Source organism: Polyodon spathula, chromosome 37 (genome assembly GCF_017654505.1).
Source record: "Polyodon spathula isolate WHYD16114869_AA chromosome 37, ASM1765450v1, whole genome shotgun sequence".
In the NCBI taxonomy this organism is placed as follows: domain Eukaryota; kingdom Metazoa; phylum Chordata; class Actinopteri; order Acipenseriformes; family Polyodontidae; genus Polyodon; species Polyodon spathula.
Genome location: NC_054570.1, coordinates 3217043 through 3234331, shown reverse-complemented (window position 1 = coordinate 3234331; position 17289 = coordinate 3217043). Strand labels below are relative to the sequence as shown.

The 17289-nt window shown below is 45.7% G+C and overlaps 2 protein-coding genes across 3 annotated transcripts; one reads left to right on the top strand and one right to left on the bottom strand.

The window, feature by feature from the left end:
- Positions 1-876: 876 nt before the first annotated feature.
- Positions 877-8100, top strand: LOC121304320 (E3 ubiquitin-protein ligase RING2-A-like). 2 transcript variants are annotated; one of them, XM_041235391.1, is made up of 7 exons: positions 877-1094; positions 2898-2997; positions 4505-4665; positions 4851-5066; positions 5898-6188; positions 6560-6743; positions 7369-8100. In XM_041235391.1, exons 2-7 carry the CDS (start codon positions 2920-2922, stop codon positions 7468-7470), a joined length of 1032 nt encoding a protein of 343 aa, XP_041091325.1. In that variant the 5' UTR covers positions 877-1094; positions 2898-2919; the 3' UTR covers positions 7471-8100. The 2 variants fall into 2 exon arrangements, with proteins under 2 accessions (XP_041091325.1, XP_041091324.1); XM_041235390.1 differs by having other exon boundaries at positions 2898-3030.
- A 2146-nt stretch (positions 8101-10246) lies between these two features.
- LOC121304335 (40S ribosomal protein S18) lies at positions 10247-14882 on the bottom strand. The gene is made up of 6 exons (XM_041235410.1): positions 14782-14882; positions 13420-13518; positions 12725-12811; positions 11336-11437; positions 10854-10945; positions 10247-10373 (listed from the first exon to the last, which is right to left on the bottom strand). Exons 1-6 carry the CDS (start codon positions 14782-14784, stop codon positions 10298-10300), a joined length of 459 nt encoding a protein of 152 aa, XP_041091344.1. The 5' UTR covers positions 14785-14882; the 3' UTR covers positions 10247-10297.
- Between the last annotated feature and the right edge of the window lie 2407 nt (positions 14883-17289).

The following is a 17289-nucleotide window of genomic DNA, read 5'->3' as shown; positions in this document are numbered from 1 at the left end:
ATGGTTTGATAAGTTCACACTGTAATTCAATGCAATGGTTTGATAAGTTCACACTGTAATTCAATGCAATGGTTTGATAAGTTCACACTGTAATTCAATGCAATGGTTTGATAAGTTCACACTGTAATTCAATGCAATGGTTTGATAAGTTCACACTGTAATTCAATGCAATGGTTTGATAAGGCTTCACTGTAACTCAATGCAATGGTTTGATAAGTTCACGCTGTAAGTGGATTGTCTCTATGCCTCAAGGAAACTATCCTCAAAGGAATTCGATTTAATTAGCTGCACGGGGACACCTAGTGGTCATATTATGCAGGCACTTCTACTGTATACAAACAGCATATAGAATACGATATACTATATAAGATACAGTACGGAGTGCTGATGGGTACAAACTACACCCGCAGCACAACTGAGAAGTCAGAATGGACTCGGTGAAAATCAACTTTTAATGAAGCCGGCAGCTTCTTTACACACTGCGGATTCACCACGCCGCCACCCAGAAACTACAGCGTGGGAGGACAACGCAGCTCCCGGGCAGGTAACAGGCAAGCCCGCCTGCACCCGGCCAGACTGCTGGGGTCGCTGGTGCGCGGTGAGCCGAGACCAAAACTTTTTATTTTTTTAAGTTTTACTTAGCTAAGCATGTACGGCTGCACCATATTAAAGTAGCCTAGAGCGCCCCCCTATGCGTGTATAATGCTGCGTGGTGCCTCCTCTTGACGGGTTTCATAGCCCTGCGTTCAATAGTTTTCCCCGCAGAGTCAGTACCGGCAGCAATGCGCTATCCTCAAAGTGCCCGCCAGGTGGCGCCACCCGCAGTCTGGCGCAGCATTGCTTTCCTCTTGGCTTGCATGTACAGGACGTGACGCAAGGGCACGGTGGATAATGGCCGCCCGAGAAAGGCAGCATTAGTTTGTTTATCTTGTAACAACTAAAAGAAATATAACAATAAAACAAACAAAGGGGTTTTCAGCCAAATACGAAAAAGCGCAAGCAAAACGGAGAGTGGGATTAAAATACTCCGAGAAGGACCGTGTTTTCAAACACTTTGACAGATATTAAATATTCAGATACTCAGATCTGCAGCTGTAAGTATTGATCGTGTGAAGAAGAGCCGGGGGGGGCTTGCCTGGCGGATTAGCTTTCGCCGGTATGCAAATATACAATTGCATATAAAAGCGATTATTATTTTTGCTAGTGTTATAATGCTGGTGCTTCGTGTGGTTGCATGGCAGTCAGATCCCCTGGAGACACACGCTCGCTGATCTGATATAGGGGTGTGCGCGTAATCCAGGTCACCAGACAGCACCTCTTTGCAAAGTGTGTCCTCAGCGAAAACTCCGCATCCTTCTGCTGATTCTGTAGCGCAATGTGCTTCACAAACTGGGAATTAAAACCACACCTGCATGCCGATCTGTATTAATAATGGATTTCAAAGTCTAGCTGGTTTTGGGGTACGATGAAATGTATTGCATCGGTGAACTAGCGTTTCCAATGGCTTCTTTTAAATATTATTATTATTATTATTATTATTGGCTTGGGCAACAGAGAGTGAACTCCAGTCACGACTATTGCAAAGTATCTTGGTTGTGTCGTTACTGGATTTTGCGAGTCTGCGCGTTGGATCCGTGCAGCTCACGCCTCTGTGCGCGGTCCTTGTTCTCACTCCAGTTTGTTTACGGTGACCACGTATTTAGCTGTAGCGTCTCGGGACCCAGTCTTACACCAGTGCTGGAGAAAAGCACAGTTTTACATCGTATTGTAATATTACTATTGTATATATATATATATATATATATATATATATATATATATATATATATATATATATATATATATATAAAATCAGACTTGTAGTCGAGTCCTCAAACCTCGAGTTCGAGTTTGGAGTCCGAGTCCTTGCAACAAACTCAAATCAATTTTCATTCAACTAGTGTTAGAAGTGGGGGAACAGTTTACCCAATGAACACTGTCTGATATTCTAGCAAGATTGTTCTATTCAATGCCTTTTCCCCCTTGTCTGCCACTATCTGCTTTTCTTTTGGAATTGGGATACCGTCTGAAAGCACCTGAAGTTTGTAGATCTGCTTTAAGTTCAAGTTTGTGGACCTTGTTTTTCACTTTGATAGAAGCCGTGATCTGGACTATAGAGCCGGTGTAGGGGTGGGAAGTGAATTCACTGACGTTGCTTGCAAACAGTGATGGCGTGTGCTGGGAACGAGTGGAGATTAGAAACGAAGCAGACTATTTAATCACACAGCGGCTTTCTGATCTGTATCGTGGTTTTTTTCCCCCGTTTATTTCGCGTCGGAATACCTTCGAAAGGTACAGCGGCGACTCCAGGATTCTGAAATTATTCTGACCCTATTCCTGAAGACGCTGCTGTCTCAAAATCCATAAACAAAACAGTAAAATAAATTAGATCTGCGGCGTATGAGATTCTGCCAGTGCTTGCTCGTCTATTAACCAGTTTGAAATGATTTCTTTATATTGTTAAAGTTTCCACACGTGGCATTATGTCCTGCAGTTACTACACGATAATGTGATCATTCCACTCTGTTGTGTTGTGAGCCATAGCCAAGTTTTAAAACTGAGAGATAGCAAATGCTTATCTTAAAAGTTTACCGGTACCTTAAAATGAAGGGCCATATAAGAAATATTGTAACTGATCAGATGGCTTTTTGTTGTTGACTCACTGTGGGACCCTGAGCAAGTCACTTCACCTCCTTGTGCTGCGTCTTTGGGGTGAGACGTTGTTGTAAGCGACTCTGCAGCTGATGCACAGCTCACACACCCTCTTGTAAAGCATTTTGTGATGGTGGTCCACTGTGAAAGGCGCTATATAAAAATGAAGATGATTTATTTATTTATTATTGATCTTGTTTGTTAAGGAGGATCGCCCCGCTGTTGACCATGGCCACCCCAGCCAGCGCTCAGAACCCCAGTAAAACATGGGAGCTCAGTCTGTACGAGCTCCACAGGACGCCCCAGGTTTGTATTACCGCTGACAAGCCCACTGCACAGGTGTGTACCAGGGGAAGGAACACGCTGCACAGCTGGGCCAGACTGCAGCTGTGGGGTTACATCAGCAATGCACGTGGGGCTGGCCACTGTGTCTCAATACAAGCCGATTACCTCACCAATGCACTTTACAACCAGGGTTATTCACAGACTGTACTGCAGGGATGGAAGTAAGACTCTGTGTAGCAGATTGATCCATTCCAGGTTTTACAAGACTCCTCTGGGTTTGTTGCTGCTATGACTAAATAAAACATTTTTTTTTCTTTTTTTTTTTTTTTAAATCGATTCAATTCCTCATTACATTCATCAAGATACATGCTGGGTAATTGATTCAGTAATTACATTTTTGTATAGTTTCACAAGCGCCCTGACTGGCTATTTGCAGTATTCCTGCCAAAGACAAGCAAGTGGGCGTGTTCTTTCATTCCTGCTTAAGTGTTAAGTATCGTCTGATTTGCTGGTCCCGTCCTGACTATCGGCGAATCGGTTTTGAGAATGCTTTGTAAGTACCCGCCCTCTACCACACACAACGCTATATTACAGGAGAAGTGCCCCTGTCTTTGCGTTGCTGTGCTTTTACTGAGCACCAGTGAATTTCAGATAATCTCCAGGTGAGGAGGGGCACGGAGTACAATTATCGATATTTAACGATTAGATTTTGGTGTGCCCAATTAATCGATTGCTATTCAGAGGCTTATCTGACAGCCCTGCTACCAATACAATGTGTCTAATCAAACAGGCATTAAAACCTGGAATGGTTAAACTGCTGTGCAATAGGAGTCTTATTCCCATCCTTGCAGTGGCTTATCTGCGACTCTGTTGGTGTAAGGGTGAAATATCCCATTCTCTTAACCGATATGTTGTGTTTCGATTCACTTTGTATTTCCCTTCATTCTCAAACTCTAAATGAAACTGGATGCATTAAACGACTAATGATTCAAAGTGAAGACTAGTCATTGAAAAACACTTCTAGTTGGAACGTTTGTCATTGAACTGGTTTCTTTCAGCATTTCTACTTTGTAAAGTTCCTTAAGGGTTGACTTGTTCAGCCTATATACCCTGTCAGGGATAAGCCACTGCTGGAATTCAGCTTGTATGATTTTTAACTGTCTCTTTGTAGATGCTAGCCACACAGAGTGGTGTTTTCTTACCTTGCATGCTGCCTAGGCCTCCCTTTCTGCACAGTTTGTAATAAAATTGTGCTGCATTTGTCTGATGCTTTCATTTCTTGTGTGATTTTATAAAGTGTGGATCTGATTTTTCAGGGCTAAAGTTTTGAATTTTAAAAACCGTTTTATGATATCATTAAACATTTGTGTGATGGTATTTCATGTCTTAACTGGAAATGTTTTTTTAAAAAGTTATGATTGAGAGACAGTGTTGAAAGAAAGATTGAGAGCCTGAAGGAAAGAGATTGAATGAATTAAGCAATGAATGAATGAGTGGACCCCCTCTCACGGTGCTGTGTGTCCTGCAGGAGGCGATCATGGATGGCACTGAGATCGCGGTGTCCCCACGCAGCCTGCACAGCGAGCTCATGTGCCCCATCTGCCTGGACATGCTGAAGAACACGATGACCACCAAGGAGTGCCTGCACCGGTTCTGCTCCGACTGCATCGTCACCGCACTGCGCAGCGGGTAAGAAACACAGTGCAATACAACGAGCTCAGTATAGCGTTTACACAGGATCTCACTGTAAAACAGCAAGCTATGCTGAATGCATGAGGCTGTAGTTGCTTATCCTGTATAATAAAGGATAAATACAGTAAAATAGACCTGGGTATGGTGACGCCTGTCCTGTTGTTTCATTTCTGACCACGTAGTAACAAGGAGTGTCCAACGTGTCGCAAGAAGCTTGTCTCGAAACGCTCGCTACGCCCTGACCCGAACTTCGACGCCCTCATCTCCAAGATCTACCCGAGCCGGGACGAGTACGAGGCACATCAGGACAGGGTGCTGGCCAGGCTGAGCCAGCTGCACAACCAGCAGGCCCTGAGCTCCAGCATCGAGGAGGGGCTCAAGATGCAGGCCATGCACAGGTACAGCACAGTGCAGTGCAACACACAGCACTGCACAGCTTCGAGGACGCGCGTTTGCGTTAGTGCATGTCTGTTTTGACTGAGCCTTGTGAAGTCAGTGTCTTGCTGAGTGCCCTTGTGCACGCTGTGTGATGGCAGTGTTTTCCTGTGCACGCTGTGTGACGGCAGTGTTTTCCTGTGCACGCTGTGTGAAGGCAGTGTTTTCCTGTGCACGCTGTGTGACGGCAGTGTTTTCCTGTGCACGCTGTGTGAAGGCAGTGTTTTGTCTGTGCACGCTGTGTGAAGGCAGTGTTTTGTCTGTGCACGCTGTGTGAAGGCAGTGTTTTCCTGTGCACGCTGTGTGAAGGCAGTGTTTTGTCTGTGCACGCTGTGTGAAGGCAGTGTTTTGTCTGTGCACGCTGTGTGAAGGCAGTGTTTTGTCTGTGCACGCTGTGTGAAGGCAGTGTTTTGTCTGTGCACGCTGTGTGAAGGCAGTGTTTTCCTGTGCACGCTGTGTGAAGGCAGTGTTTTCCTGTGCACGCTGTGTGAAGGCAGTGTTTTGTCTGTGCACGCTGTGTGAAGGCAGTGTTTTTCCTGTGCACGCTGTGTGAAGGCAGTGTTTTCCTGTGCACGCTGTGTGAAGGCAGTGTTTTGTCTGTGCACGCTGTGTGAAGGCAGTGTTTTGTCTGTGCACGCTGTGTGAAGGCAGTGTTTTGTCTGTGCACGCTGTGTGACGGCAGTGTTTTCCTGTGCACGCTGTGTGACGGCAGTGTTTTCCTGTGCACGCTGTGTGACGGCAGTGTTTTCCTGTGCACGCTGTGTGACGGCAGTGTTTTCCGCCCCGTGTTTCAGAGCGCAGCGTGTGCGGAAGCACCAGCAGGAGTCTGACAACACCACGTTCAGCGGCGCCGAGGACAACTGCGACAGCCGCTCCCACCTGAGCCACGGCTCCGCCCACAGCGCTGCCCAGGAGGCGGGGCCCAGTCGGAAGCGCTCAAAGGCCTCCGACGAGTCCTGCCCTGACCTCGACCAGTCACACGAGGGGGGAGTGACCAGCCCCCACGAATCATCCAGCTCGGAGATCGAGCTGGTCTTCAGGCCGCACCCCCTGCTGGTGGACAAGGATCAGTACTCGCAGACCAGGTGAGGGGCCGGCGAACGAAACTGGAGGTCAGTTGGGGTGGAATCGGAGAACCGATCAGCGAGACATATCGATCAGCTAATCGGTTATCAATCGATGGGGGTGTAATACAGGGATGGGAATAAGACTCCCACTGCAGATCCATTCCTGGTTTTACTATCAGTTTAACTCTTCCGCTACGACATCGCTAGAAGTCGTTAATGTATAAACGATGATGTAATGGTGACGTCAGATGCCCGTTTGAGGTCTTTTTAAACAACCATTGGTTGCTTACCAAATGACTGACACCTCCAAAGGCTGCAGCAACCACTGTCTGTTTGTCTGTCTCTCTGTGGTATGTGACTCTCTCTGCATTCTCCTCGCTCACATGCAGGTATGTGAAGACCACAGCCAACGCCACGGTTGACCACCTGTCCAAATACCTGGCCCTGCGCATTGCCCTGGAGGAGCAGCAGAGGGCGCTGGAGAGCAGCGCAGGGGGCGGGGCCGTCAGCCTGGAGGAAGTGAGCGAGAAGCAGTACACCATCTACATCACCACCTCTGGAGGCCAGTTCACTGTACGTGTACCAGCTGAGAGAGATGCAGGACGGGCAAGGGACACACGCTGAGAGAGATGCAGGGCGGGCAAGGGACACACGCTGAAACACACAGACTGAGACACACTGAGTCACACACACTGGGACACAGACACACTGAGACACACAGACGCACACACAGACTGGGTCACACACACTGGGGGGGAAAAAGGCAAAACCACAAACAAGAAAGAAAAACTTTGGCTCTTTAATGCATATGCTTTCTGTGTAGTCCTTTTCTTGTACATAAAATAGAAGTTTGCAGAATTCCCTGCAGACTCCCAGGGGTCCTTGAACCCCAGTCTGAGAGCCGCTGGTGGAGGACGGGCTCCACAGCTCTGCAGTGTGGCTCTTTTGATTTAGAGTTGAATTAAAACATTTAAGACTGGAAAGGTTTGAAAAGAATGGAAGCACAAAATGGTTGTCTTTTGGCTGAGGGCATAGTCAGAATGCCACACAACAAGCATGTTTAACAAACAGAACACTGCAATAGGAGTCTTATTTACATCCCTGTACTGAAAGGCGTTATAGTTCCTAGACCAATATACAGGTGTACAGTAGTTGTATAATGAGTTGAACCCTCTCCTCATATCTTTTGTCTTTATAGACACTGAATGGATCCCTGACGCTGGAACTTGTGAACGAAAAATATTGGAAAGTGAGCAAGCCCCTCGAACTGTACTACGCCCACACCAAAGAGCAGAAGTGATAGGCAGAAGTGCGCACACCCCCCCCCCCCTTCCTCCTTGCTTCCCTCTCGCTCTCTTACCTTTCTTGCTCCTACGCAAGCACTCGCTCGCTGCCGCCGCATTCAGAATGAAACACGGCCGTGTAAACCTTGGGAGAAAGACTGTGTTTAAAAACCCTGCGAAAGGATCTTCAATGGCAGAGCTGCGTTTTTGGGCGGTTCTCTGTTTTTTTTTTTTTTTTTTTTTTTTGGAAGGCAGACCACAACTACTGTTCTGTCTGTGTGTGAGTGTGTGGTTTTCTTTTTTTGTTAAATATATATTTAATTCCCTTTCTTGCACAAATAAGTTGGACCTGTTTTCTAGTAACGCATACAGGCTTTTCCAGTGATGGCTGTGTTTTCATGATGTGAAAGAGTCTCAAGGCACTGCAGGGTTGCCTAGAAGAATCCTAGTCCTTAGCACTTCCAGTTGCCTTTGAGCTAACTGGACTTCTATTCCAGGACAGGTTTTAATTGAAACATGATTGAAGGCTTTGTAGGCGTTACCTTGTTAATTATTACCTTAACTTTTTATATGGAAAAATAGTATCGCCATGTATCTAGGCAACATCCTTTGTAAAAAAAAAAAATTATAATAAAATGCCAAATATAGATTTTTGAGGGTGGCTTTTATGTGTGTGTACGAGAAGCATGAATGGAAGTTGCATGTAAATAAGTTGTAAGTGCTTGAGATGTATCTGCATATGTAAACCTGCCACATTGAAATACTCAGGGCGATTGATAATTGGCGATTGGTGATGCTCAAAGGAAAATGTCTGACAGACACACTGTGATGCTTTTTGGGCCACCAGTGAAAAACGAGTGACCTTTCTCATGGAAAAGCGGTTCTGAAATACCGTTCACAAGCTTTAGCAAAATCGCACTGCCGTTGTTGTCGTTTTATTTTCTTAACAAAAAAAACCAAAAAGAGACTGTGTCGATTGTATTGTTTGTTGCTGGAATTCAGTTGAGCTGAACATTGCTCTATTGTGAATTCCTGCATAGAATAGAAATGTTTGCTGGCCTCTTGCTGTGTCTACAGCAAACAGATTCATGTGGAAGTTTACCGCAAAAGTTTATGGACATGACAGGTGCTGCAGTTCGATCAATCCTGCGATCCGTCTGCCGCGAGACCCACAGCACTAAAGGCAGCAGCTATTTTAGTTACACAATGCATTGTGATTGAAACGTGTTCTTACCTTGAATGAAAGGAAATAAGCAAGTGAAGAATCAAACAGTTAACAGCACAATAAAAAAGGTTAAAAAGCACGCTTTTAAAGGGTCACCAGTGATGATCTTGCCCGTGCTGGTCAGTGGTAATAGATTTTTAAAGAAGCCTTGGTTAGCACGCTTTTAAAGAGGTGAGGGGCGGCCATCACACTAAGAACCTGGATTTAGTGCTCATTTATCAGGACAGGTCTGGTGTTAACAAAGCCAACACTACAGAGGTGTACATATACTGATATTCATTTAAAGCCTTGTCTGTGCTCATCACCAGTGGTGTAGTCAAGGGCATACACAGGTAAACGGCGTTTACCCACTTCTCATATAAGGGATATAGAGTTTACTTGCTTCTACTCTCCCGTGATATGCAAATACTGGGTTAAAGACAATAACAATGTATCCATTCAACTCGAAATGGGCTTAGACTTCATTATTTACCACCACTGCTCGTCACCCAATACAAAACTCACTTCATAAAAAGGTGGCTCAGTTTATTTTTTTTACAACACCTGAGTTTAAAAGCATTTAGTTTCTTTAAATCCCTTTACAGTAAAAAAAAAAAAAAAAAAAAAATACAGCTTTCCACAATGTAACTTCAGACTTTCTATCTGGGTCTTATAATCGCATTGGAATGCTTCTTTTGCAACTGTACTGTTTGGACGTTCTATCATTCTGCACCACAAACACATACTTTGTAAGTGGAACTTATATGCTATGGTGTTTACAAAAGATGCATTACTTCAATTCTTTTTTTTAAACCAATCAGAGGCGCTAGTGGTTGACTTTACTATGAGAACCCTCCCACTCCAGATAGCCTGGCTTTGGGAGTCATGTTGACCTGAAATGAAGTCAAGGTGACTGTATTCCTTACGGACCTGTGAACAATCAAGATGCAAAAAAGAAACACGATTTATTGATGGAGTTTAGAATTACGGTACGTTTAAAAGGGTTACTGAATACCCTGCAGTGCCTATTTCTCAATTTACACTTGATGGGTTTGATATTTCTTGTGGAAAGTCTAGTAGATACCTCAGCTTTAACTTCTAAACAAAGGTATATGAAACAAAAAAATTAATTTGACTGCTGCACCCCGACATCGCTGGTATTCTCTGCATTACTGATGACTGTATAAAACACTATCGTGACAATTCACCTAAAACACTGGCTTGAACGCCCAACCCCTCCAAGCCCAGTGCTCAGCCTGATCGGGTCCAAAGTTATCAAGGGATCCAAATTTGTTGTGCAGCACGCGATTATTTTGAAAAACTGCAAGTACGCAAAATTGCATTTTTGTATTACAGGACTTTGTGCCTTTCAGGAAACACAATAAAAAATGAAAAAGCATTTCCATAAAACAGATCCAGATTCTGTCTGTTTTTTTTTCTCCAATGAAAGCCCAGGGACTGGTAAGTTTATAGGAGGCTAGGAGTGACTGATTCAAGAACGAGGATCCAGGCGGTGATCGTCTTCGCCGTGCAGACGGAGTGTGACAGGCATGTGTGTGTGCATTAAAGACAAACGCAAAGGTTATTTTTTTTTTTCTAGACTTTATTGAAAAGGTATCGTGAGCGGGAGGGAGAGAGGATTACTTCTTCTTAGACACACCGACAGTGCGGCCTCTCCTGCCAGTGGTCTTGGTGTGCTGACCGCGCACACGCAGGCTGTGGAGAGAGAGGGGGAGCGAGAACGTGAGAGAGGGGAGACAGATTTACTTATAGGTCGCTCCTCTAGCTAGAGCTGTGAGAATCAGAAGGGTCTTATTTGTCATAAGTAGTTAAGTGCAGCTTCTGTCTGACTTCACACTGAAATCAGTCATTCTGCTTGAGGACTGACCGTGGTCACTGTCAAAGGCAGTCTGTGACATTTACCCAAACAGTACCATGTCCTTTTAAAAAAAAAAAAAAGGAAACTATTTGCAAACAACTAAAAGAATGTCAGAGTTTGCACTTGACAATAACTGATGTAAACAGGATCAGTACTCCAATTTAAGACCAAGTTCTGTATGCTTCATGACATGTAATCCTTAGTTTAGCTGCTATACCACTAGCACCAGCAGCTTGGATGCTCTCGCTGCATACGGCTCCAAACAGCTACTGTATGAAATTCTGAACACTGGCATTGCTGGCAGACTGGTCTCTTACCCCCAGAAGTGGCGCAGGCCCCTGTGAGCTCTGATCTTCTTGAGTCTCTCCAGATCCTCACGAAGCTTGTTATCCAGACCGTTGGCCAGTACCTGAGACAGAGAACAAACTCAACCCACCATCCACATCTACAAACTTCATACAGTACTGAATATATTTCTGGTCAGTCATTGACCTTCAAGTCCACACCACAGAATAGAGGCTCAGACTATAACAGCATTGCATACAATGGGAGTAGGGTTAGTCTTACCCAGATTCAGAGTGCATATTCCAATGCTACATTAAAACTAAATCTTTTCTGGTTTTGTTTTTTTTCCTCTCACTGCATTTGTTCTGTTGCTAGATAAACACTCTGGGTAGATTTCTAGAGAGCCATGCAAGTTTAAATGAAAGGAAATGGTCTTCTAAAACTATTGACATTTGACCTGCAAGGCAGAGGAATCTGAATAAGAAACACAGGAAGAGAGGTAGGGTTGGGTTACCTGGCTGTATTTGCCATCCTTCACATCCTTCTGTCTGTTGAGGAACCAGTCTGGGATCTTGTACTGCCTGGGGTTCTGCATGATCGTGATCACACGCTCCACCTGCACACACATAGGAGAGGGGGAGTGAGAGGCTGTTCCAGACCCCGTACTGCTGGTAAACCTAATAAAACTTTTATCAAGTGCTCTGATGAAGATTATGTTGCAATTAATAGACTTGCGCTTTGGGATTTTTGTCATCATCTTTGCAGTAAGTGTGGAAACAATCTTTTAGTGCTGGTATATACGTGTTTTCGATCTATCCACACACACTCCATATCCCTTAGAGGATAGGATGCACTTTTTAAAGTCTTACCGAGTATAGTGATGCGGGTACAAAAAACAGGCAACAAGAAACGCGACTACCCAAGAACGCAAACAGCAACGTGACTGACTGCCCAACAAAACATTACTGTCCAATCTCAAATCAACCATGATATACAGGTAGACAATTTCAACTTGAACTGAGGCTGTATCTTTAAAAATAAGAAATATTTAGAAGGTGGGAAATTTGGGCTGTGTCTTAAATTCGAGGGCGTCTTAAATTACAAAGAACACTGTACATTTGGAGGGGCATGGCCGCAGTTAATCTAGCGCCCTGCATTCCGTGACCCCAAAACATGCTACAATTATCCAACTAATTCTACAAATAACTGGGCACCCCAAGACCACAGGGGTAGCAGGAACAGCTCCCAAAGGGAGTCTTGTACTAATCTCTGAAATTCAATTTACTGACACTTCAGAATTACAATGCAGAATTTCCCCTCCCTCCTCACTCTGCTCATCTCCCCTCCCTCCCCATCTCCCCTCATCCTCACTCTGCTCTCATCTCCCCTCCCTCCCCGTCTCCCCTCATCCTCACTCTGCTCTCATCTCCCCTCCCTCCCTGTCTCCCCTCATCCTCACTCTGCTCTCATCTCCCCTCCCTCCCCCCCCCCCCCCCCCCCCCCCCCCCCCCCCCCCCCCCCCCCCCCCCCCCTCCCCCCCCCCCAGCCCCCCCCCCCCCCCCCCCCCCACCCACACCCCCCCCCCCCCCCCCCCACCCCCCCCCCCCCCCCCCCCCCCCCCCCCCCCCCCCCCCCCCCCCCCGCCCCCCCCCCCCCCCCCCCCCCCCCCCCCCCCCCCCCCCCCCCCCCCCCCCCCCCCCCCCCCCCCCCCCCCCCCCCCCCCCCCCCCCCCCCCCCCCCCCCCCCCCCCCCCCCCCCCCCCCCCCCCCCCCCCCCCCCCCCCCCCCCCCCCCCCCCCCCCCCCCTCCGTCTCCCCTCATCCTCACTCTGCTCTCATCTCCCCTCCCTCCCTGTCTCCCCTCATCCTCACTCTGCTCTCATCTCCCCTCCCTCCCTGTCTCACCTCATCCTCACTCAGTTCTCCAGCTCGCTTGCTCAGGTCAATATCGGCCTTCCTCAGCACCACATGAGCATAACGCCTTCCCACGCCCTGAACGAGAGGAGGAAACACACAGGGTTAAAACACTGAAACCACGCAACTTTGATTAGACAACACAAGAATCAGACACACAACTGCCCTTCTACACCCTTGTATAGTAGTTATTTTTTTCTACTCCAATGCAAGTTGGTTTCTGACCCCAATATTACTGCAAAAATAATGTGATGAAGTTAACAAATAGTGTGTGATTTGTAAATGCATAGGTCAAACTGAATGGGGCTAGAAATACCTTCAAATTATTTACTGGCTCACCAGAATTTGCAAGACAGTTTAAAAAAAATTGCAAGTTAACAAGAGTTCGAGCTATATGCGAAATTAATAAATGTTATTTTTTTATATATACACACAGGGAATTTTGAACATCAACATTCGAATATACCAATGTTTGAATACCCAAATACTCTCCCTCTAACTGCTCAAGTGTGACAAGTCCTTACAATATATCTGCAGCAACCCCACATAGGGGCGCACAGATAAATACACCAACCATCACACTGTCCCTCTCATGAAAGATACCTCTGGAAGAATGCACTCGACACACAGACACCACGAGGGCATTTCACAGCCATGCCAAACTGCACAGCGCTGCGTTTCTCTACCTTGATGGCAGTGATGGCGAAGGCGATTTTGCGTCTCCCATCGATGTTGGTGTTGAGAACACGAAGAATGTGCTGGAACTTCTCTGGGATTACAAGAGACTGCAAGAGAAAAAAAATGGGTTACTGCCAGAGCAACACAGTACAATATTAAACGGGTTTGTGCATCTCACAGTCCGGATCACCCTTTTAAACTCATGAGAGAGCAGTTAGTCTCATTCCTGATGGGCCTTCAGTGTATACAGCCACAGCACCCAATGCGAGACCTGAACCAATCGCTGAAATCCGACCCAATCTACTGAAACCAATACTCCTAAAAGAAACAGCAACCCGATTTCAGGCGTCCAAAGGCAGAGACGCTGAATGATTTGTGTAGGGAATGTTAAAGCCCACGGTTCCAGCCAGGGACACTGCAGAACCAAAAAAAAAACACGCATTCAGGGTACAGGACCGCTTTACAATACACATTCTGCTCAGCTAAACTTCACAAGTCACATTAAATACACGCACTGGGTTTAAAACGTCGAACAGGAGGCACTTTTTTACACAGAGAATCGTGAGGGTCTGGAATCAACTCCCCAGTAATGTTGCTGAAGCTGACACCCTGGGATCCTTCAAGAAGCTGCTTGATGAGATTCTGGGATCAATAAGCTGCTGACAACCAAACGAGCAAGATGGGCCGAATGACCTCCTCTCGTTTGTAAACTTTATGTTCTAACATCAACGAGTCCTGCAACACGACCATCAAACGCGAACACACGTTTACAAACACAGAGAGACAGCATCACCTCGAGTCCTTGCAACACGACCACCGAAACACACAACGCAAAGAGCCGAGACATTTCAAATCAAAACGCGGGCACACGATTCTCGTTTTAAAACACAAACGCTCCCGCATGCAACCCGCGTTATAGCGACACAAACTGCAGTAACCGAGGCAACGGGACACCCCACAGGGGACGCACGCCGAGGGGAAGCGAGTAAACACTTGAGTGCAAATGCAAGCCCTCACTCGTGTAGTGAGCGCAGTCGGTGCTCTGCAGAGACTCACGGCCCCTGAACCGCATTAAACATGCCAATCACTACGGGCAATTAAAAGCGGCTCGTTAATCCGCACGCATTTGCCTTTAAACGCAGCGTGGCGGCACTTAAACCGGAGCGCAAAACAACTCACAGACATGCATTTATTTTTTTAGGTAACTTTTTAAGCAATAATCCGCGTCTTGCCCCCCCCCGATAACGGGCTAGTTCGTTGAGTGCATCGCTTCGGCGGCCGGCTGACGGGTTTCTGCGGCGCCCCGGCCGGTTTTAACGGCGATGTTTTCAGATTTCGTTCGCCGCACTGCCTTTTTTTATTTTCCTCACCATCTTGTCCGCCTGTCCCGTCAGAAAGAGGAAAGGAAGCCGCTCTCGCGAGACTATATCACAGGCGAGAGGGGGGCGGCTCCCCTTTAGAACTCGCCCGACCGGGGAACAAACAAACAAACAAACAAACAAAAAAATCAACAATCCATGTTATTCATTTTAATAAAAGCAGCATTTGATATTATACACGTTAAAACTGTTCTCTGTGTTATTCATTCTAGAACTGACTAGTCGTTAGTAGAATTTGCTGGGTAGTTCTACCCACCTCCGTTGGGCTGGACCATCTTAATAAAACCTTAATTTTTTTCCTCCTTTCAAAAAAATAGTTAATTGAGAAATTGTGAATGAATTATATATTGTGCTAGCACACAATACTGAACTGAAGTGGGTTAATTTTATTACTTTTTAGTAATAAACCTGAGGCACTCAGTGCCGCAAAGCCCTCTGGGAATAGTAGTTCTTCTCAGCTGTCTTTCCCAGATTAGCATCAGGGAACAATTCGCCACCGCTACGAGACGCTGCATTTTAGTATTGTCAGAAATAACTCTGTCTGATATATCTTGCATGTTGTCATCTTTGCTCGGGTAGTTTCGGGTGGTACTCGGATGTTGACAGCAATGGCGTTGGAAGTGGGTCTTGCTTCTCGTCCAAATGATAGCAAAAATGAAAACACTGTCGCAGGAGTCACCGACACCACGTTATCTTTACAGGACGGGGATTATGGAAGCTTCCTGTCGTTGCACAGTACATACAATAGACAACCCCTTATCTGTGTCATTAACACTGCCCAGTAGAGGGTGCTGCTTCACTCCCAAAATTACATCTGCAGAGATCCTGACCCGAGTGACCGGCTGATTTGTGATTCAGACGAGGAGATGTAGTCAGACAGCAGTAGGATACACAGGCAGTCTTCGCTCTTGGCAGCCCTGCTTCAAGCTCTTCTCTCTTCAGGTATAAAGATGGGCTGTGTTATGTTCTGTGTGCTAGCCTGCTGTGCGCTGCAGCTCGATGAATACCACCGCAACAGACCTATCCAATAACAGTACATTAAATCAGAACCATGTTTACTGGTCTAAAGAGATTCATCATGAGAGCCTGTCAGTCTGTCCGGGAGAGCTGTCTGTATGTTTCTGTGAGTTTGTGAGAGCCTGTCAGTCTGTGACAGCTGTCTGTTGATTTCTGTGTGTTTGAGTCTGTCTGTGCGAGCTGCCTGTTGATTTCTGTGTGTGAGAGCCTGTCAGTCTGTCTGCTTCTCTCGCTCCACCCCTATTATGCTTGTCTCTCAACCCCAGGCCCTGCGGTCCAATCAGATGGCAGAGAATGTGTTCCAGCTCACTATCCCAGAATGCCACCATGTACCATAACTACAGCAAGGCAATGAGGTCACTGTTCCGAGAGCTGTACACAGCACCCACTCAACCACTGTACAGGACAAAATGCAACAAAACACACCTTGAAATACATTCCATCCGACAGATCTGAGCCGTACAGATAGTCAGGGAAGTCTCAGTTTATTTCACTACAATTCAGAGCTTCTGATACAATGAAATAACTACTAGAAACAGAGAAGCGTTTCAGCTAGTGCCTTCATCAGTGTGACTGACACTAGACGAGACTGAGTCAAGCAGCTTGACTTTCTTAGCTTCTTCTATTTTTGTGCAGTTTCAAAATTGAGTGTTTTTTTGAAGTTCTAGATTAAACTACCAATAATATTGTAAGAGCTGCTCAACAAACTAAGAAACACAAGAACATTGTTATACACACACACACACACACACACACACTGGCAATGTAACAAACAGTCAGATTATACATCTCGTCTATTGTTAAAATAGAAATACATGTACGTGTGTTATGATTAACCAGACAAGCTTACTCTAAAGTATTTAATATTTACAATCTCAGATTTATAGAGGAAGTATCTCTGCTTGTCATTTTTAAACCTCAACCTCACTTTACTTTAAAAACAAAATGAAACTTTTTTTTTTTTAATAAATTCCTAAACATTCTTAAAATCACGAATCTATTTTACATAACAAAATACAGAACAGTCAATATTTACAAAAAAGAAATTAAACAAAACAAAAATACAAGTTTGACTTTGTTATCATCCACGCCACAGAGCTCAAATGTAGAAATATAAAAGCAAATGGAATTGAATTCAAGGAGACATGTTTCCACTAGAAGTCTTTCTCAACGTCTTCAAATGACCAAGTCTCACAAAATGTGTTTCTTTTAGTATTTCATTATCATTATTATCCAAGAACACAATAAATAAATACGGGGCACAACTTTTTGCAGGGGGGGGGGGGGGTCTGATTGACATGGGACAGGGTCTGAGTGACAGGGTGGGGTCTAAGTGGTCTGATTGACATGGGACAGGGTCTGAGTGACAGGGTGGGGTCTAAGTGGTCAGAGGAGGATGCTGAGTGACAGGAGGAGGGGTCTGAGTGTTGGGGGAGAGGAGGAGGGGTATGATTGACAGGGGGAGGGGTCTAAATTGTTGAA

What these genes read in the sequence shown, in the direction of transcription:
- LOC121304335 (XM_041235410.1), bottom strand. An exon ending in TCGCCATCACTGCCATCAAG is followed by an intron (nt 12,812 to 13,419) that starts GTAGAGAAACGC and finishes CCTCTCGTTCAG; the next exon opens with GGCGTGGGAAGGCGTTATGC. An exon ending in GAGAACTGAGTGAGGATGAG is followed by an intron (nt 11,438 to 12,724) that starts GTGAGACAGGGA and finishes ATGTGTGTGCAG; the next exon opens with GTGGAGCGTGTGATCACGAT.
- LOC121304320 (XM_041235390.1), top strand. Translation starts at nt 2,920, where the DNA reads ATGGCCACCCCAGCCAGCGCTCAGAACCCCAGTAAAACATGGGAGCTC. An exon ending in CTGACAAGCCCACTGCACAG is followed by an intron (nt 3,031 to 4,504) that starts GTGTGTACCAGG and finishes TGTGTCCTGCAG; the next exon opens with GAGGCGATCATGGATGGCAC. An exon ending in GTCACCGCACTGCGCAGCGG is followed by an intron (nt 4,666 to 4,850) that starts GTAAGAAACACA and finishes CTGACCACGTAG; the next exon opens with TAACAAGGAGTGTCCAACGT.